The sequence below is a fragment of the Acanthaster planci genome, linkage group LG17 (genome assembly GCF_054643075.1).
Source record: "Acanthaster planci isolate LZ-2023a linkage group LG17, COTS_SCS, whole genome shotgun sequence".
Classification (NCBI taxonomy): domain Eukaryota; kingdom Metazoa; phylum Echinodermata; class Asteroidea; order Valvatida; family Acanthasteridae; genus Acanthaster; species Acanthaster planci.
Genome location: NC_141793.1, coordinates 1655017 through 1675840, shown reverse-complemented (window position 1 = coordinate 1675840; position 20824 = coordinate 1655017). Strand labels below are relative to the sequence as shown.

The window sequence follows — 20824 nt, the reverse complement described above, 5'->3', positions numbered from 1 at the left end:
TCTTTTGTTTATCGTGGCAGAATAAGTACGCGCCTTTTTGGGCGTGAAATTAAGCTATTCATTATTCCTGTAAAAGATAACATTATGGCGCTGCCGATTTTTTTATTCTTTGATGTTTTGTGAATTTTTTGGGCGAACTCTGTAGCCCAACAGGTCTCCATTGTATTTTTCTGTGGAAACATTCGAGGAGGAAAATTTTCTTGCAATCAAAGAACGAAATACAACTAATTTTCTGTGATTTTGTTGAAGTCGACGAGAGCATGTCGTCACGAAGCGAGTCGTACTACGGCGGAGGCTGGTCGGACCAGTCCGGTCCAGCTGGGGATCGGGACGATGACCGCGATCGTGGGGGAAGGTTCGGGTTTGCCGGGCGTGATCGGGACCGCGGTGAAAGGTCTGGGTCCGGCCGAGTCGATATGGACAAGCCTCCAAACAGCAGGTAGGCATAGGCCTAAGGCCACGGGTTGGACTAGCTAAAGCTTTTATGCCTGTTTCCCCCGGTTTATTAATGTACTTGTTGCTTACATTTGAGAGTGGAATTAAGCTTTAAGTTTTTAAAGTTTTATGATTGAAAAAAAAAAAAAGAAAGTTGCTGCCTGCCTCCCTCCAGAACACCCCCCCAAAAAAACCCTCTTTATTATAGGCCTAGGCTTAGTTTAATGGACATTTTAACAACATTAACAAGATTTTATTTCTTAAAAAAAAGGAAATAAAATTCATTGGTAAATGTGCAAGATTTTTTAAAATCATCAATTCTCTGAACAAAATCCACGACCTGCACCACTACACCAACATGCAGGACCAACACATTGTAATAGGCCGAGGCCTACCCATTCATTTGCACCTGTTGCCTGGTTCGTAGTTGATTTGTGAATTTGTGTGGTTCAGTTTGCTGTGAATGTCTTGAAATTTCAGACTCTTCATCGTCTGTGGGAGGAACCACACAGAGGCCGAGCTTAAGGAGCACTTTGAACGTTTTGGCACCATTGACGATGTCTGGCTGGTCAAGAACAGATCTACCAATGAGAGTAAGGGTGTGGCCTACATTAAGTACACCAAGGCGTCCGAGGCCGCCATCGCCATGGAGGAAACAGACAACAAATGTATCGGGTCCGACCCCAAGCCCCTCAAGGTAACTATTAAATCTCAACTTGGCAAGCGGTCAGTTTCTCTCATCTGATAATTACACCTAGAAGATGACTAAGGAAGTTGTTATGCTGAGCAGAAAGTCACAGAGAACCAGTCAATAGTCATATATGACTCTCATATCAGTCGATAGTCATGTGACTATTTATCAGTCAATAGTCATATACCAGTCAATAGTCAATATATTGAATAGCCATCACATTTTGGAAGGCACCTCGTGCTTACTAAGAAAAATTTAAGCAACTCTGTACTTAAAGACAACATTAGCTCTAGAAACAAATTGACAACAGAAGTGTGACGTCGTTTTGAACCAGGAAGTGTAGTGCACAGGAAAAAGAGTACACATGGGTGTTGGTTCACCCGCTAGTTTTCACGATAACGCCTTTTACACATTATCGTGAATGTGACATAGTCACTTTGGTACTCTATATTGTTGTAGGATCACATTTGAAATTCTGATTCAGTTATTAGTTGAGTGCTTGCCCAGAAGAGAAATGTACTTAGCTCTTTTTTGGCTTAGCAATTTTTTTCTTAATTGTCTAGGTCTTGATTGCAAACTCACGGCGCTCAGGAAGCAAGCAAGACATTGACGGACAAAAGGAACTGATGCGTATCTTCATCATGGTCCCCAAGAGCTACACAGAGGACGACGTCCGAGAGAAATTCCAAGGTTAAAAAAGAAATTAGAAATATTTCCTTCCGATATCTGTATCTGGCTCTAACACCCCCAGATTCTGAATAATCTGGTTTTCTGAATAATAAAGGTTTAAGGAGGATTTTGCAGGGTTGAGGAAGGTCGAGCTCAGCCACCGTTACTTTACACGGGGCTTGATGCCCCTTGAAAGTCTAAGTACAAAGAATGTGCAGTTGCTTTCCTGGAAATTGGAGGATTTTAGGAGAATTCGGGAAAATGCCTCGCCCCAAAAATGGGAGAGTTATAGTCAAACGGTCAGATAATGGTCTGAGGTATAAGTTGTATCTGATATTGTTATTCCACAGTTTACGGAGAGATTGACCACATCAACCTACTCAAGGACAGGCGCTCTGGGGAGAACAAAGGGTTTGCCTATGTCAAGTTCCGCAAGGTTTCCAGCGCTGCTGTTGCTATTGAAAGCTCTGACCGAGGTTTGTCCCCTGTGAATCTTTCAAACAGGATGGAAAGTTGTTAGACTTGACGTTTGAGTTATTTAAAGACTTCAAATAGAGGAGTATATCGTTGTACATTTTTTTTGTTCCATTTTTTGGCCAGGTTTCAAGGCCATTCTGGCCGAGCCAAAAGGTCACCGGAACCGTGACGAGCCCATGCCGACACAGATACACGAATCGACTTTTGCCGGAGGGGGTTTCCGGCCTGACTCTGCCTTTGATCCCCGGTCCAGCTTTGCCTCGCCCGTCGGCGGGGGGTTCCACACCTATGAGCCCAACTCATACCACCACCCAGCTGCAGGTAAGGATAGATGTGGGCGGGGCATGAAAATTGGGAGTGGGCAGGGGCAGAGCAGAGAACGAGGAATCTAATCTAGATCATAACAAATAACACGTGTTTTTGCTTTCATTTTTGAACTAGTGACAGATCCACAAATTTCACCCAAGCTGTACGTGGTCGTCAATGGCAGCGTTACAGAGAATCAACTGAGGGCGCTGTTTGATCTGGTGCCTGGACTTGAATACTGTGACCTGAGACAGGAGCGGGGTGATTTTGGAGTCAAGGGTAAAAAAAAAAGTCTTCAAATACAGTCTCAAAATCATGACTGTTTAAAAGCCCTGAAAAAAGTGTTTTAAGATGAAACGAAGATGACATACTTCTTGTTTCACGCACAGGAATTGCTTATGTGCGCTACAGCACAGCTGTCTCAGCGGTTTACGCCAAGCAAAAGTTGGACCGTTTTGAGTACCCACCCAGCTGTCCGCTGTCGGTGAAGTTTGTTGAGGAGCCGGGATCGCCAACGGACACCGTGTAAGTTCTACATCCATTCCTGTTCATGAAAAACAAAATCAAAGACAAATTAGCGTGAAAAAAAGTACCAATATGAGAACCTGGAAGTCATTTTCAGAGATAATTTCAATCTTGTCTCACCTGTTTCAGGCGAGCTCAATTACAGCAGGGGCAAGCTCAGCTCCCCAGTTACATCATGGATCCCACCATGCTACGACTTCCTGCCCAACAGCCGCTGGTCCACATCGACTCGTAAGAATGCTCATCAATATTCAAAATCAAGTTTTTCAGCCACTTTTTTTTCCCAATTTGGAGAAATTTGGTCTTGGCAGTTGAATAGAACAACAGAACTGAACATCTGGACTGGAATTTATGATTGAGTTAGTTATTTTATCGGCTGATACATAATGTAGACTAATTACTTTCTTGCCAAAATATCTTGGTATCATTTAAATTTTTGCTTCTGTCTTCAGCGAGTGCATGGAGAGGCTGTTCATCGTTTGCAATCCCGTGGCCCCACCTCCTGCAGTCCTCACAGACATCTTCTGTCGCTTTGGCAACCTGATTGAGTGCTACATGCTCAACAACCGTAACTTTGGCTATGCCAAGTATGCCGGTGAGAACGGATTGCAGGGGCGTTTTTTTTTCAGCTTGTTTTTTTTCCAGTCACCGTTTAAGGCTTGTTGGCAAACTTATTACCCCCGACCATCATGCCAATACTACCTACAGCCTAAAGCCAGCTTTGTTGAACAAAAAGTCTAGCAGCTGACCTGACTGCCAGCATGAGCTCATGGAAAGAGGAGTCCGTCTCCAGACTAGTCACAGTATTCAGTTATTACAATGTTCATGTAAAAAACGTAGCCACACGGCGTAGATGGAGACCTGTGCCGCTTTTTTTTTCCGCAGACAAGAGCAGTGCCCTCAAAGCTATTGATATGATCCATGGCCAGGAGGTTTCTGGGATACGCTTTAAAGTCATGGTGGCCGATCCGCAGACCAACGACACTCGCAAACGACCGCGCACCACCTAGACCTACCTCGTCGGGTGTAAGGTAAGTTTACGTACCTGCTCTAACTACACGTGAAAACCTGGCGTGGGGTACATGTTTGCTCAGGTATTGTGCCAATAAAATTGTAAACGTTTCAAAGTGACATTGTGCAATAACGATCCTCTCTCCGCAGCAGCCGACAAAGTGTCTGAATTAATTTGTAAAAGTAACTTCTTTTTTGTGACGCAAACATGTCGGACCCTTGTGTAGAGCACTGTAAGAAGTGAACGTGTCAGATGAGTGAAAACATTTACCAACACTGACTTATTTCAATATGAGACAGAACAGAAATAAAAAGGAGTGCTTATACTTTGACTATGAGACAAAGCAGTGTACAGGTTTGGGAATTTATTTCTCACAGACGGATAACGCACTTGGATTTTATTTTTAAAATTTTTGGTGTATGTCTGGTGCCCACTGTTGTTCCATTGTGACTCCTTGTACTGACCTGTTCTATTCCTTTCCTCACAGACAAGGAGACTGACTCTTATAAACAAAACCAACCAAACCAACCCCAAAACATCTGACCCCCCTCACCTTTGACCTTCGCTTTTGACCTGCCAGTGATTGACCCATGTGATCAGACAGTCGCATTTGACCCTTGACCTTGAAATAACCTCTGGAGACACAGAGACGCAAGTGCTGGATGACACAAGACGGGTTGTGTGGGAAAACGCCACCCCATCTGGAGGATTTAAGACAATACAAAATAGCAGGAACTGGTAAACCATGACCACTCCACAAAGCCCGACGACGCTGACCTGGACAGAAAAGAGAAGTCCGTCAAAAGCAGAGCTGGTACGAAACAGACGCACAACGTTACGGCTATGTGGACACGAACCAGTCGATGGCCATCACCAACAAAGGACCTCAGCGACAGAGGACGGAGCGCGACCTAACGGGCGCAAGAAGAGACTCTGAGATACCCTTGCTTGATTTGACCACTGACCAGATCTGTCATGCTGACGACCCCCACGTGTAAGCCGGTTCAGCAGGACAACTCCACCATTTGGAAATGTCACGACCTGATGACGAAATCCCTACATACAACCAAACTCTAACTTCCGTCTTTGACCTTTGACCCGACCTGCCACGAGACAAGAAGGATGGGACGAGGAGGTGGTATTTCTGACATGCAGACTGCAAGAAAGACACATAAATTTGCCATTGATGACAACAACCTTATGAAACCTAAGTCGTGTGCCAAGACCCGTGTTTCTACTCTGCTGGAGTGGATTTTTTCCGACTCTAACCAGACGCAGAAGACTCACTATGCACAGGAAACAAATGGCTTTACAGAGGACGACAAGATGCGCTGCAAACAGCAGGAACAATTTGACCCTGTCGCTATTAAACATGCGAATTAGACCTCAAACTTTGACCTTCCATGTGACCTTTTGACTCACTAAACTGTACATACGGCAGTCATTTACCACACTAAATGTACACACAGAAATGTTGACTTCTTTTCTCCTGTTGCTAGATATTGTGAACTTTTGTCTCTTTTTGTCTGTCTAAAAAATTGTTTGACTTTGGATGAGCAAAAATGACTTACCTGACCCATGAAAACATACTTTTAACCAGCTGGTTAAATTTTTGTGCCAGACCGAAATGGATTCTGCATTCATGCAGTGGTTACCATGACAACCATTTTTGGGCCTTCGTCAGATCAGGTTTAAGAAAATCATAATCCTGTGCAGTTGGGGATTTGACCCAACTGGAGTCAATTTTAGTTGAATTCCCAAGTCAAAAATCCTGAATGTTAATTCAAAGAACCAAAAAAGGAAGAACTACATTAAAGATGAATTCAGAATTAATTTGAACAGTTTGTCAGCAAAGCGAGGTGCCAAGTAGTATTTTGAAATTGAGCGTTATTCCAAAATTAAACTCCCGTTTTCCAACTGGCATTTGAAATCGTTGCAAGAGCTACACGTGTTGCATATCAAGTTCTCACTGGAAATCCATTCATCTTCTCAACACCTGATTCATTATCCCACAATCTGTCTGAAGGAAAAAACATGTGGAGCAAGTGTGTAAGTGGTAAGAATTTTTAAAGGGGGGATGTTCTCCGTACGAAAGATTTTCTTTGTTTCAAAGCAAGTGTGTACATTGTACATGAAGTGGTTATGTCATGTTATGTAATTAAAAATAACAGAAAAGGTCTTGTGTGTCTTTAATTTTGTTCAAGGTTTGATGTTCCACACTCGGTTGTACATTTGAAGTTAACGTCACTGTGGTTTTCATGTCTGAGAAACTCGTTTAACTCTTGGCTGTGTGATACAAACGGGCAATATAATGCACAAGTTACCCCTCCCCAGCAGCCGGGATTCGAACCCCCAAAGCCGTCGATACGGGGTCCAGCACCCAGTCTGAGAAAAACCCTCACAGCCTTTCCAAGTAACCAAAGTTCACAGTTAGAATGATCACAACAGAACCACAACAGAATCACTTCTGTGAATAAACAGCACGGCGTGATACAATCCCAAATGCTTTTGGTGTCCATTTTTTTTCCCCCAATGGTTTTAATTTGTACATTTTCAGCCACAGTAAGTGATGTACAAAATAGCTGCCAACATCGTACATTTCTTGACACGAGTACATTGACATAAAAGCGGGCCCCCGTCTCCAGAGCTCAAAGAACAGGAACATGTCAAAACAACCAATGCATATACATACACACACTCACGCACACCTCACAAGAAAAAATTGTTATACCTACAATTTCAATCAAGAGTAAACATTAATGCTTACATTATGATGCAATGTATTATTCAACATACTCTATGGGCAATTTTTTTTTTCCGTTTCACATTATAGAAGAGCCTTTGTATCTACAATAAATTTCTGTACATAAACACAGCAATTAGCTATTTCGTTAGATTTTTTTTGGTTGACGGTAATGTTTATGTGAAAGGTGTTTAATATTCATACGGGGCTGTTGGAGGGAAAAAAACGCAAAATCCTCCGTGAATCCATCTGCAATAGCGAAGGAATATGGAGACACGGCTTTCCAGTAGAAATAATGGTCTCCATTCACAACCAGTCCTCTTGGCCCCCCTCACAATATTCATCAGGACTCCTCCCACCCCACCCCAAATCAAAATAAGAACTGGCTATGAATGGAATCTATGGCCAAGTCCGCATCACTTGGCTGTGGCTGGAAATGAAGCACGAGTCTGGCAGTGGCTGCGGCCAGTTCGCATCGAGTCGTGTGTGAATTCTGGCGTAGCCAAGTGATACGGACACGGCCCGTCTCGCAGGAAAATTTCTTGTACCTGCTCAAGCATGTCTGTCAAAAAGTCTCATCTGTATGTGGCTTTTTGGCAAAAAAAAAACCACACAATGGAAGAACCTGCTGTTTATACCACTGAATGCATAGCACAAACCAGGTACGGTATATTGGCAGGTTCTTGCCAAGTCCACGTAGTTCCATTTTTTTTGTTTCTAACACCACTTCAGAGGTAACCTTTGTCATTATTAGAGGATGTAACAACTTCTGGGTTGCTGTTTGGTTTGTCATAGACGTTACATGTCGGCTTGGTTACATGTCGGTTTGGAGATTTGGAAATGAATTTGTCTCTTACGTAAACGACCAGATATGTCTTCCTGTGGTGATTGTTACTAGTAGCCCTGTGTGTGAGCACATCACACGGTAATGCGTTACTTTGGTTTTCACCAACTGATATCAGTACTGTGTGTTTGCACTCTGTCATTTTGTTTTCCTTCCCTGGATGCCATTCGAAGGTCATATTGCGTGGCTAGGACTGCCAATAATACACACATTTATAGAGGCCTTCAGCCAATGGCTTCCTGGATTTCCCATGGGCACGTGCATAATTTCTAACCTGTGGCCAGGTGCTTGCGGATGCAGCCTGAATTCCACAGGTTCAGGGTTTTCACGGAAATTATTCTGCACAGATGGGTCATTGTGTCAAACCTTCATCACAGGCATTTCCTCAAATCTTCCGCCACTTGCTTGCATGTCAGTTTGTGAAACCCAAAGACCTTTTAACGCATTTATAACAACAGCAGGTCATAAAAACTGTCAAATTTGAAATCAACCTCTATTTTGCTTCAAACACAATCAGTAAATTGTCTTTTTTTTTCCTGAAGCAAACAATAAAACTAGTGAAGAAAACCTGACAGACTTGTCAAATGGGAAGATTTCCTGCAGCTGATTGATGACCCTGTTTTTTCCATAATGCCGTCTTGATGTACCTCTTCATAACGTAAACCATTATACACCGTTTCTTAGGGGATGAATTTTACAATGAAGGAAAATAGAACACTTGCTTCAAGAAGGAAATAAGAAGTTCCCTTGAGGAACAAACCAAGACTGAAGAAAAATAATCAAAGTTTGAGAAGCATCAGTAATTCAACCAAAACAATTTACCTTTCGGTCACAGAGTGCGAGTAAATTTGAACACTATGACAGACTGTGAAGTTTGACAATGTTGACATCATATGTCTCCCGTTGTACACTTGCATTTTGAATGCCTCGGTTAATCTGTTTGTGCATGGTCAACTCACATGGTTTCTCATCTCACACTGGGTGCGAATTTCTGGTTTGCTCTTCAGTGAGACTGTCATGGTGGCACATTCATTCTCTGACACTGGTGCCCTGGTTCCAATCCTACTCAAACCATGGACTGACTGGGGGGGAGGGGGATTGGAAATCGGTTCATACTTCAGGCAAACACGAAGAGACCCGGGTGTCAAAGGACCCGTCCGAATTTACAGCCACAGTACTTGCCACAACATTACAAGTTCTAAGTGGCCTTCCTCTCAAGTCGAGTACCAATCGAAATTCACCCCTCAGTTCCATGAGTGCCCGAGAGACTTTTTTTCCAAATCTGGTTGTGATCCATCTCTATAAGCTTGCTTCATCTCCATAGTTCCACTGACTACTTTGTGGTTGTTCTTCCAGTCTCACTTTAAAAGACAACTGATCAACCGTCCTCAGTGTTTCGACAAGGTCAGCCCTATATTACAGATACGGTGCCTTTTTACACCAGCAGTTGCTTTGGAAATATTGTACATCGGCAGACAGCAGAAAAACACTCAGCTCATGCAAAACACCGTGAGCACCAACCAAAACCAACTTTAGCTTGCTCACTTTTAAGAGATGCAAATATTTTTTTTTCCGTCGGAGCCCACATCTGGCCAAACTTTTCGGATGGAACCTGCTGCTCGCAGTTTTTGTGTCAAAAATTTTAGTACTTTTGTTTTTTCGGTAAAGCTTTGTTTTCTTCCAGCAGCACAAAGTTCTCTTATCAAAAGTACGGCCTTCATAAGACGTATGTACAACCTTATTTACAGTCTTCTTAATCTGTTCAAAATATCAGAAAAATAGTTCGAAGAGAAAAAACAGCCTACCCCGGAATTTGTACATCGGGGTGACATCACAGCATTTTGATAGAGGAAAAAATATAGATGGAGATATCTGTACAGTAAGGTTTTAAAGTCCAACCTGGGTCTGGTGGCCTTTTGAATGAGCCCTGGTAGATTAGTGGCCAATGCCAACTGATGGCCAAAGTGGCCCTGAGTCATGTGACCGGTCATGGTCCACTGGCTGACAGTGTAATGAGGGCTGGAAGATCTGGACATCAGAGTCTTGTCTGCAGTGGTCATGAGCCTTGACGGTCTGCTAATGGGAAACATGAAATGGTCAGGTTACCAACCGAGTGGCCAACTGCACAAATGAACGTCTACTGGTCAACAAAAATCTCACGGTAGCCTGTTGGAAACGATGGCAAGTGAGTTTCACTTGAATTCTTTGGACAAAGCACGGGCCACAACGGTCAACTAGCCTCAAACTTCCACTGGCCACCTTCACAGGTTGGACTGAAGATAGAGTTTAGCACTGGATCATGTCCATTTATACATTACATACACATGAGCAAATCACTGTTTCGTATCGTACACCACCTTCACACCCCAGGATGGGAAAATGAAGAAAAAATTAGACAAAAATTGTGAACCCTTGGGCACAGAAATTTTACAGCACATACAGGCAGACACACCGAAAAAATATCAGCATATATTTATAACCACTAAAAACGGAAGAAACAAGTATATATGTAATACTTCGTAATACTATTTTCTCTCTTTTATGACAATTATTTGATACGGCACGTGTTTAAACATGATTCGTAATTTTTTGTTTGTACAATGACATCTCACAAGAATAAAACTTATAACTGGTATATAACAGGTCAACGGCACAGAGGTCACTAACTGTTTACATTAGACATATTTCAAAAAATACTTTACTTTTAAAACGAGGGTGGTTTTCCCCGATTCACAGCAAAAACAATTGGTCCCCACAACAAAATAAATAACACGCTATCAATGTTAACCGACACAAGATCTCTCTTCTGGTGTTTCCGAGCCACTTCCTGAAGAAGATACCCAATGGTCAACCCATTCCACGGCCGTTTTGTGTTGGGGGGTTTCATGACAGTGCCAGGCATGAAACGGCTGTTGATAACCAACGACACAGACATTCACGGCAGTAGAGGTACTCGCACTTTTCCCTCCCACAGTTCCAACGGGTCTGGCACTGCAGACCGCAGAGCCTACTAAGCTGACTGGATACCACCCGGTGGCAGATTTTCATCTGTGACACCGATCCACTATGACTCGTCTTTATAATCTTCCTCCATTGGTTCTGACCTTCAAGGCAAAGACACAAATAACCTTGAATATTTCAAACTTAAAAAGTTTTCATTGAATGCTATGATACTTGTTTCTTTAAGGAAACACTGCTGTTAATACTCTACTATGAGTCCCAATTTTAGTACCCCACTGATAGTGCCCCACTGATAGTGCCCCACTGATAGTACTCCACTGATAGTACTCCACTGATAGTACCCCACTGATAGTACTCCACTGATAGTGCCCCACTGATAGTACCCCACTGATAGTACTCCACTGGTAAGTACTGCCTTCATTGACCTACCTAGCTTTTTGTCTGACTGAGAGTAGAGCCATGGCAGTGACAGTCTCTGCTTCATCCTTCTCTCGTTGGAGGAGCTGGTTGGATTCCTGGGCTGAACATGTGACCAGGGGGCCCATGGCTCGCACACTGGTCCAGTACTCAGCTGAGAAATGTGAGGAGATCACACCAATTTTTGTAAACGGAAGTCGAGTGATAAACACATAGCTATTTCTCGGACGAGAGCCTGATTTCAGGCAGTTTCATTTAAATGCAGAGCTGGTAACGGGCCTTGAAGGGTACGCGAAGCATGACTTTCTTTGACAATTCATTGCTGTGTAAGAATACAGTAAAAAGTCAGTGAGCAACCTTTCCCCAGAAATGTTTTACAAAGAGCAAATTTAGGGTGAACTGATTGACCTCCCTGATTTTCATCACAGCACCAGTGCCCTCACCCGAACAGAAAACCTTCAATATTTGGATTTCAAACAGTTTTCACAACACTGGAGAAGAGTAGGGAGATGCACAAAGATTGCGGAGCAAAATTAATTGAACAGATTCTTTAAGAAGTTGTATCTAGGCTTCTCTGGCCCTATATGCAAGCTCTGGGCAATGAAATGACCGGCACACCTGACGTAGGTGTGAACACCCATCTCACCATTTTCACAGTGTTCAGTGGTGGCGCTGCGTAAGAAGCTCAAGTAGTAAAAGAAAAAATTAGGTTTCCCCAAGAACCTAAGGCGGAACCCAAGACCACAGCAACTTACATTGGACTTGGATAGCACGCTGCAGACACTCCACTGCTTTCTCGTTGGGGATCGACGTCATGGCGCGCTCGCTCAGCTGTGGGCCCTCATCCCCGAGCAGCACCTGCGCGCAGACCTCCGAGGAGTCGCAGATGGCTGGCAGGTCATAGCCGCCTTCCAAGGCCAGGACCACGCGACCCCCGGCCAGGGTCATCAGCTGCTTGGTCATGTAGCCAAAACCTAAACCGGCCAGAAGGATCTGGGGTCATTTACGGGTTCGTTGAGAAATTCTAAGAGAACAGATACCGGCTCTGGCAGATATCTTCTCATGCAGGTCAACTTTTTGATGGAAGGCTTTGTCCGTTTCCAAAACAAAAGAAAGCAATCATTCACTGAGAAATTCTTTTCAATAAAATTCCAGCTTTTTTCTCCCTTTACAGTCTAGGATCTTTCCAAACATAAGTACTTAGAATTTTTCTTTTGTTACATTTGAAATGGTTTTGTATCCACAATGATTTGATAAGCCACTATGGAATGTTCCACTTACAAGCGGGGGTGACTTGGTAGCCTCCGAGGGGATTGGCGTGTCCCTCAGCGGCATCAAAACCAGCAGAGACCAAGACCACGTCGGGGGAAAATTCCCGTGCAATGGGCAGCACCACAGACCTACAGAGAGATCAGATATATTGAATCCATCATCTGGAACTCTCAGTTCCAATCTCACTTCAGAACAATGAAAGCACATACACAAAATACAAGTGCAGTAAGGCCCACCACATTAGATTAATTTTTAACTAACATCTGGCCGTCTTTGAAAAAAAAAAAAGACGCTGTTTGATTTCTGAAAACCGTCGGCCAAATAAGTTACAGTTGTTTGGTTCTGCATCTGTGTCCCTATCAAAATTTGCCATCAACTCCTGCCCTGATTTTTCTTCCTTCAATTTTACATTTGAATCTCTAACCTTTGGTCTCATGAACCAATCAAATCACTTCAGCCTCATCCTGAGTAAGCTTACCTGAAGGCAGCCAAGTATTCCGTGTCGCCCATCGGTGGGTCCAGGTTGCCGTGGAAGGCAATGTTGACATTGTAGCCAAGACCAGCACCGCATCCGCACTGCCCACAAAGAGGGAGGAAAATAACAAATGCACGAATGGACAATCTAAGATTCAATCACTCACGGCAGATAAAATGTTTTGGTTTACAAGACGCCGAATCAAGTGCGTCGTTCATACCTCATCTGGTGCACCAGTGCCAGGAAAGAAGTTGCCCTCGTCGTGACGATGCAGGGAGATGTAAAGAACGTGGGGATCCTCATAGAAGATCTTCTGGGTGGAGTTGCCATGGTGAACATCCTATTGTGATGCAAATATCAAAATTGAAATCCAAATCATTGCTTTGTGTATTTTATCTGGAATCACGGGAAATACGGCACGGGCTGAGCCAACAATACAATAGATATTTTCTGATTGGAAAACTGAGCTGACCCTTTCAAACCCAATCAATCAATCCATTGCATCGTGACTGCTGTCACTTTGATCAATCAACAGTTGAAACGTGAGTGCCATGGTCGGTGGTATAAAATCAAGAATTTCAGCCATGTGGATGATTCTTCCTGAAAATCAGAATTTGGACCACTTGATCAATTACAACCAATCAACAATAAAAAAAAACAACAGTGAACCACATGACTACCAGCCAAGGCACTATTGGTGACAAGGATTCTCTGATCACATGGCGAGGCCTTACCCAATCAATGATAAGGATCTTGTTGAGCTTGAGTTTGAGGCGCAGCTGCTTGGCGGCCACGGCCACCGAGTTGAAGAAGCAGAAGCCCATGGCCTGGGAGGTCTCGGCGTGGTGGCCCGGCGGCCGCACCACGGCAAAGCCGTTTTTCAGCTCACCAGCGGCCACTTTGAAGGCCAGCTCGATGACGGAACCAGAGGCCTAGGAGGAACGGAAAACAAACATTTACGGGAATGCCTACACTTAAGGAAAAAAAAATCTCCACCATAAGCTGTCAGAGTCTCTGAATCTTTGCATGTCCCCAATCTTTCACAAATACTCCTCTCAGAACACGGAGCCTTCCTTGTAGGACAAGTAGAGTTCCCAAACAGTCTTAGGATAAACTTTGCACAGTTTGTGACGACCCACAAAATCTGTGGCCTGATACAGCCAACTGCACACACAGTTACTCTGTGTCGTTGAACAGAATCGCTGGACCAAACCCAGCCTCAAACCAGGCTCCTTGATTCTTGAATCTCCAATGACACTTTCTCTTGCTGGGGGGGGGGAGAGGGAAGGGGCAGCTTACGATTCTGGCAGCACTTGGGGAGTGTAAGTCATTCCAGACGGTGTCGTTGTCCACCCCCAGACCGCCGCAGGGCAACCAGGTGAAGTTCAGTTTAGGAATACAGGCTGGAGAAAGAAACATCCCATTCAGACGTTTAACCACTGCTGACTCTCAAGGATACCTAATCGTGCTGTGAAAAATGCTGGCACAAGAATGGAAAGCGCCCTCGGACAGGTGGGCGGGAAAGTCTGTCCACCTCTAATTTTGTGCACACTACCCACCCCATGTAATGTTCTTATAAATGGTTGCACATCTAGAATTTCCAATCTGAAAAGCTCCATTTACTGACCTAATTTCTTGCTGTCTAGCTTGGGTCTGTTCGGTTGGCTGGTTCCGTAGAATAAAACATACCCCTCACTGAGAGAGAGAAAAAAGGGAACCAACTTTGTGAATACAGGTACATAAAAAGAAAGGTGACTTGTGTGGTCGTGATGATGCCTATTTGTAAAAACAGGTAGAGAATGTGTTTATGCATTTTTCGTTAAGAGACTTTTACCAACCTATGGCAAGACTGTAGCTCTTCTAAGGTAGCTTTTCTGGTCCGGATGCGCTGCAAAGAGAAAAGAAAAGGTGATGAGCTGAAATTCCTTAAAGTTTTGACACCTCTAATGCCAGCCTTGGTTTTCCCAACACTGGAGGATTTTGCAGGCTTCAGGGCTCCTTGCAAGAGTACCTTGGGGTTGGGGTTAAACTAACTGAGCAACTGCATAAATTTCTTGTGACTGACCTCGCATTGGTTGGCGATGCCCGTCTCCTGAAGACGCGCCCAGATGCTCTGTAACCGGCCCGGATGCTCAGGATGTGCGGCGTTGTTACCACACGTACACTGATGCTTCAGCATCAGTGTATCGTAGGCAAGACCTGCCAGTGGCAAAGAGAGCCGAGAACTCATTTTTATCGATGACTTAAGTCAGAACAGGGAATCGAGGGTCCAAATCTAATAACATCCTCAGGTAAATAGAGTGAAGTTGCTTCAAAAAATGTGAACACAAAAATTGTAAGAAATAAATGGACAGTACGGACGATGGGCGGCTCATCTCTGAGTTGAATAAAAAAAAAGCTGACAGAGGGCGGTGGTAACAGGTTGAGGTCTGCATACTAAGTTGGAAATTCTTCAGAAGCAGCCTTTTAGTGGTAGAGGAAGCTGCTTTCAATGGTTAATCTTTCACATAGGAAACCGAAGATTATTAGTACCAAAGAAGACCCAAATGTCAAGCAAATTAAAGTACAAAGCACGATAACATTTCAAAAGTGGTTATTTTCAAGAAAGATCCAATTCTCATCGTTCAGAAACAACAAAACAAAATCACGACCAAGTGATCCAAACACAAGAGAGCAGTACAGGGCAATCGACACTCATAGTCACGGTGCAGGGCGTTGGACTGAACTGCATTCAAAGAAACCGCACCATAGGGCACACATCAAGAAAACCAAGGGGGGGGGGTGGAGCAAAGAAACGAGGGGAGTGGGGGGAGGGTCCGTACCTGTGGTGAACAAATGTTTGATTTGGTGGTGATGGTGGGGGAGGTTGTGGTGATGATGGTGGTGGTGTAGATGGTGGTGGTGATCCGTGCCGGCTCCGAGCATGCCCGGACGGCTGGCCGCGGCGGGGGAGCTCTGGGCTCGGGAAAGGGGGCGATGCCCGCTACTACTGGGCCGGTTACCCGGTAACGTGTCTGTGGAGGAGGGGGGGGGAATGCACAGGTGTCATCGGACATCTAATCCTGTCGGTAAATTTCAGTTTCCTTAAGAAAAGGAGAATGGCATTTTGCGTTCTAACGACAATTGTGGTGAATCAAGTGTGGAAAACGTTTGGACATCCTACCACCCAAACACCAGTCAACCTCTTTTGTTTGCAAATTGGTGCCAAAAATGATCTGAATTATTGGACCAAGCTGTGAAAAGAAGGCTGAAAGGCTAGGAGGGTAAACTGGCTACAGGGTTGGTACACACTCTGGGAGATACTTCGGCTCAGGGAGATCCAAATGAGAGCTTCAACACATACAACAGCGACTGGATGTGAGTTTGGGGGAGTTTGCTTCTGCCTTCTCGATGTTACAAACTGAACAGAATTTTCCCAAGGAATACTAAAATCTGGGGGTTCATCTGTCAGGGAAAATGTTCTCATGAGGGTATTCAAAGGGGAATATGAAAAGGTAAGGAATGGGAAAGGGGGTAGTTACAGCCCAAAAAAACACACCAAAACTGACAATGACACTAAATGACTTTCTCAGAGGTTGGGTGTACTGGGATTAACAGCCTTCAACCAAGATATGACCAAGGGTGCTCTAACATGGTAGATCAAGTGAGTTTTACTCATCTGTAACCTCACGTGAACAGTGTGTACAACTCGAAATACATGTGCGCGACACGTGAAGCCCCAACTGGCAGGGGCACACCACGTGATCCACAGTTAGAGCGCCCTCAAGGCTTCTACGAACACCATCCAAGGAGAGAGGAGGGAGTCCAGAGTCGAGCATTTGTTACAATTCGCACAGAGTGAAGGGTTGCAAGCAAGGGGGCGGATCCAGAATAGCCAAAAGGGGAGGCACTCCAAAAAAAGGACAAAATGACACAAGCGGTGTATTCAACTGAAAAAAAAAAAAAAAACTACCTTCTGCACTTGTTTTTCCTCGCATTGTGTTTTTATTTCATAAAATTCGGGGTGCAACTCCCCATATGTATTCTAGGATCCACCAAGGGTTACCATATAAGACTATGTCCAAATCACCTGGCTATGGCTTGGAGTAACACATGTCTATGGGAAGTGGCTGCAGCCACTACCAAGTGGCTTCCATAGGCGCGTGCTATTGCAAGCCACAGCCACAACTTTTGGAAGGAGTGTAACTTTCAATCCATGGCCTCTCCCATTCGCCCTTTGTCAGGTGACCCGAGGCCATCAGTATATAGTTCAAATAACGCTGGGCAGCATTTTGTCAGGATAGGCTGCCCATAGGTGCACTCACCTCTGACCTCAGGTCACGCGCTACAACAAGGACAACGGGGCCAACCAGTGACAGGCAAGACTACACACCACACAAGGCAAGGATCACGCATCACCGGTGTACTTACCTGTTCCAGTCAAGCGGAGGCATCCCAGTGATTGTTGACGCATGAGCTCCTCTTGCTCCTGAACAAACAGAATGTCAGTAAACGAAGGCCTTCAGTCTTCATATTTAACCCCTTCATGCCGGGATTATTTATGCCGGGATTCTTTTGACCGTGACTGCTGGGCTGTGGTATGCCCAGTATGCAAATCTTTGTCCAGCGGCAGGCCCCAGTGAACCAGCAGCTGCCCAGTGAATAGACTGTATGTGTGGTATGCACTAATCCCTAATACAACGGTGCGGCCTTTGCAGTCCAACATCGCAAAGGGGTTAACTCTCACAACTCAATGCTGCATGGTGTGCCCCAAAAATTACAACATCAGTTTCAAGCAATGCATTTCTTCTCCAGTGCAGACTTTATAACGTTTGACTTATTGCTAAGATAATTTTTGCGCTCCGGCTAACTTTGGGTATGAGCACAACTTTTGAGTGGCCGAGCTGAGTTCCAAGATACCTGGGAATGGCGATGCAGACTCAAGATACATCTAATCTGGTGCCTAAAAGTACCGAGGACTGAAAGCGTGAGTTCGATCTACTCGATGCCCAGGTACCCCTCACAAAAAAAGAGACAGGCTGGTTCGGGGACTGTTTCAATCTTGCACACACATCCCTTATAGAGGTTTCACGTGGCTGCCATCTTGCGGGCCACTGCTTTTTTTCCCATAGGGTTTGCACAAAGGAGGTTTCCCCGCTGAACAACAGAACTGCCCTACAAGGTGGCTTCCATTGCAAAGCCTCTATTCCTTAACTGAGCTCTGTTTCTCGGTGATGGAGAACCCATCCAAAACGCAGACAGTGCGCAGCCCCCGACAAGGCATCGCCTCGACATTAAAACACCCCGTCTCCCCTTCACGCACCGAGCCTACTGCTCTGTGATTCTGGCATTGACCTCTGACCTGTTGGAGCTGCAAGCGTTCCTCCTCTTCCTCGTCCTCTTCCTCAATGTCGATGGGCTCCTGCTTGATCTCGGTGATGTTCTTCAGCGGCAGGCTCTGCACCTGCTTGTGCTCTGCCTCCTCTGCCTCCTTCTCAGCGACTGCATCTTCCTGCTGTAAGAAGATCTTTATGGTGAATGCACATGCATTCATGGACAAGCTGACAAATTCAATTATTAAGCAAGCTTTCTGCAAATGCATTTTAATCACTCGATTCTGCAACATAAAAAATTAATATTAAAATGTAGGCCCCCCAAAAACAATTCCTTGCATCTTGCATGTATGAATGATCTCCAGTTAGGTCTTACTGAGATAAAGTATGCATTAGACTTCTCAGTTGTACGAATCTGCATGAACATTAATTAAAAAAAACTTTATATGGAACTGCCAATTGTTCTAAGATCAAGTTGAGCTCCTGGGAGGAGCTGAATGAATGAACATAAATGTTAACGGTTTTATCGTGAATTCCTACTAAGTACCATTAAGCAGTGACTATGCAGCATAACAATAGGTCAACAGAGGCTAAGGTGGGAGAAATATTTGAGGAGATAAAATGTGACCTCAAAAATTAGTCCATAAAAACCAAGCACTCCACGTGTACTTGAGACCTACAGTGCCACTTCCTGAAAACTAAACTGAAAGCCGGCCAACATGTCAACTTGCCACTGACTACACTTACCTGTCGTTGCTGCAGCGCCATCAGCTGCTGCTGCTGTTGGTGCAAGAACTGCTGGTGCTGCTGGTGCTGCTGCATGAGAATCTGCTGCTGGCTGGTGGGCAAGGGGGCAGACTGGGTCCTGGCCAGGGGCCTGTGGATAGGTCTGGAGGTGTTGAGTAAAAACAGAGGAGGGAGAGAAGGGGAGAGGGTGACGGCCACGTGGTACCAGACCCAGATGGGCGGAGCGCGGTTGTAAAAGGGGAGGGGGGAGAGATAGGAAGCGCGACTGCTACAACAAAAAAGAGGCTTATTATGTTTCTTTTCTGCGAGGACAAGTACCTTTGTGAGAAATTGCTGGGTGTGTCGAAGTTTACCAATGTCTCTACAAGGCCTTAGATTTTTCTTTTTCAAGAAAAAGTGAAAGACTGCAAAGGTTTGTAACAGCCACAGCAGAGTCATGACATCAGACTTGAATTGAGTCTAACCATGCCAATTGCAAAGATAATGATAGGCACAAAGCATTGCTGACGTCAATGTGCGATAGCCTCCGCTTCACCTCGAGATCACCTCAGACGATTAAATTCATGTTATACAACAGTTGGGCGACAAGCGACCATCTTTATCAAAACCTTGAGGTACGCCAATGGGGTTGTTTTGAAACACGTTCCTTTCTGATCTTCAAAAAGTGATACATCATTCTTGCTTTGTCTGTTCAGCGGTTCTAACATTTTTATCTTTTCGTTTCCAAATATATTTACCAGAAATTTGAAATTGATGGCTTAGAGATACGTCCAAACATTCCTTCTTTATCAGTGGGGTTTGGCTTTTAATATGAGCTGGTTGAATAATTCCATCATATTTCCATTTCCAAAACTAAAATGATGGGAAAGCAGGTGTCTTTTTCCCGGGGGATACACACAAAAGAGAGATGGGTACTTATGTAAAGCCAGATTTGTCCTGATTTATGTAACAATTATGCGTAAGCAGGTGTTACACAAGCGGCATAATAATCCCACGCTAATACTGCTACTCGCACAGTGCAGGTTGCGTCCGAGCCGACTGGCTGAGGCTGGAAATGACAGGTGATCCTATGAAAAGCCACTACCGTGTGGCTGCTGCCACTTTCCATTGACACATGTGCAACTGTTAGCCACAGCCAGTTGGCTCGGACACCGTCTTTCAAACCCTACAATGAAGGCTCAGAAACAGCTTACACGAGTAATACAATAATAACAAATGGACTGATACGGATGATGTGATTGGGGAGCTGCCTCGAGGGAACTGCTCAAACATTGCCAGAAAAGACGCAAAGCGACGACGCAAGCTAATCCTAAACAGCATTTCTAACAAATCTTCTAGAATGCTAGAGAGGGAACTCAACAAATTGAGAGCGATATTTCTACGTGGCTTCACAAACGGTCAATGAACTGAACAAAGTCTGCAGAGCGAAAACAGCAGCAGACCGAAAGCGTGAAACAAAAGACAGATAAAACGCACAATAAAACGGCGTGAAGATACACCGAATTAAAACTACAGGAAAAGTGGCAGGGGTACGAGAAAGGTAAGTAACGGGTATGCTTGTGGTAAAGACGGGGGGAGGGGGTAAAGGGAGTGGGTAAGAGCAAGATCAAGGGTGGGGGGGGGACAGGTGCAAGCAAAGGTAGAATGGGGAAAAGGGGTCGGGGAATGTTGGGGTCAGGATAGGGCTGGCTGTTTGAGACGGAGCCAAGACAAAAGTCACGGTGGGTTAGGGGTTGGGTAAGGGACGGGTTGCAGGAAGCGGGTGTGGCAAGGGAGGGTGGAGCAGGTCAACTAACCTCATTAGTCTCTGTGCGACGGCACCGCCTCCCAACAGGCTCATGGAGTTGGCCTCGTGGAGGGGCATGCCGCCCATCATGGGTGGGGGCACACCGGCGGGCATGATGGTTCCTGGGATTCGGGGGAGGGGGAAGGAACGGC

General features: G+C 44.8%; 2 protein-coding genes across 19 annotated transcripts in view; one reads left to right on the top strand and one right to left on the bottom strand.

The window, feature by feature from the left end:
* Positions 1-135: 135 nt before the first annotated feature.
* Positions 136-6618, top strand: rbm45 (RNA binding motif protein 45). The gene is made up of 11 exons (XM_022231661.2): positions 136-439; positions 916-1132; positions 1690-1816; positions 2146-2271; positions 2396-2593; positions 2714-2857; positions 2968-3103; positions 3233-3334; positions 3556-3698; positions 3989-4134; positions 4603-6618. The coding sequence occupies exons 1-10, from the start codon at positions 261-263 to the stop codon at positions 4111-4113; spliced, it is 1497 nt and encodes a 498-aa protein (XP_022087353.1). The 5' UTR covers positions 136-260; the 3' UTR covers positions 4114-4134; positions 4603-6618.
* The window catches only part of LOC110977423 (histone deacetylase 4-like), a 67747-nt gene continuing 53541 nt past the window's right edge, over positions 6619-20824 (bottom strand). For 16 of the 18 annotated variants that reach the window (XM_087147972.1, XM_022231572.2, XM_087147975.1 and 13 more), the window contains 16 exons: positions 20683-20794; positions 18887-19028; positions 18169-18321; positions 17238-17295; positions 15650-15841; positions 14893-15026; positions 14666-14715; positions 14455-14522; positions 14127-14230; positions 13562-13759; positions 13048-13167; positions 12831-12928; positions 12362-12480; positions 11836-12054; positions 11093-11234; positions 6619-10806 (listed from right to left, as the gene is read on the bottom strand). In XM_087147972.1, the coding sequence (XP_087004098.1) occupies positions 10767-10806; positions 11093-11234; positions 11836-12054; positions 12362-12480; positions 12831-12928; positions 13048-13167; positions 13562-13759; positions 14127-14230; positions 14455-14522; positions 14666-14715; positions 14893-15026; positions 15650-15841; positions 17238-17295; positions 18169-18321; positions 18887-19028; positions 20683-20794 (1949 nt within the window). In that variant the 3' untranslated portion in view covers positions 6619-10766. The remainder of the gene's footprint in view (positions 10807-11092; positions 11235-11835; positions 12055-12361; positions 12481-12830; positions 12929-13047; positions 13168-13561; positions 13760-14126; positions 14231-14454; positions 14523-14665; positions 14716-14892; positions 15027-15649; positions 15842-17237; positions 17296-18168; positions 18322-18886; positions 19029-20682; positions 20795-20824) is intronic. The other 2 variants (XM_022231563.2, XM_022231623.2) reach the window with 2 other exon arrangements.

What these genes read in the sequence shown, in the direction of transcription:
- rbm45 (XM_022231661.2), top strand. Translation starts at nt 261, where the DNA reads ATGTCGTCACGAAGCGAGTCGTACTACGGCGGAGGCTGGTCGGACCAG. An exon ending in CCGCTGGTCCACATCGACTC is followed by an intron (nt 3,335 to 3,555) that starts GTAAGAATGCTC and finishes TTCTGTCTTCAG; the next exon opens with CGAGTGCATGGAGAGGCTGT. An exon ending in TGGCTATGCCAAGTATGCCG is followed by an intron (nt 3,699 to 3,988) that starts GTGAGAACGGAT and finishes TTTTTTCCGCAG; the next exon opens with ACAAGAGCAGTGCCCTCAAA.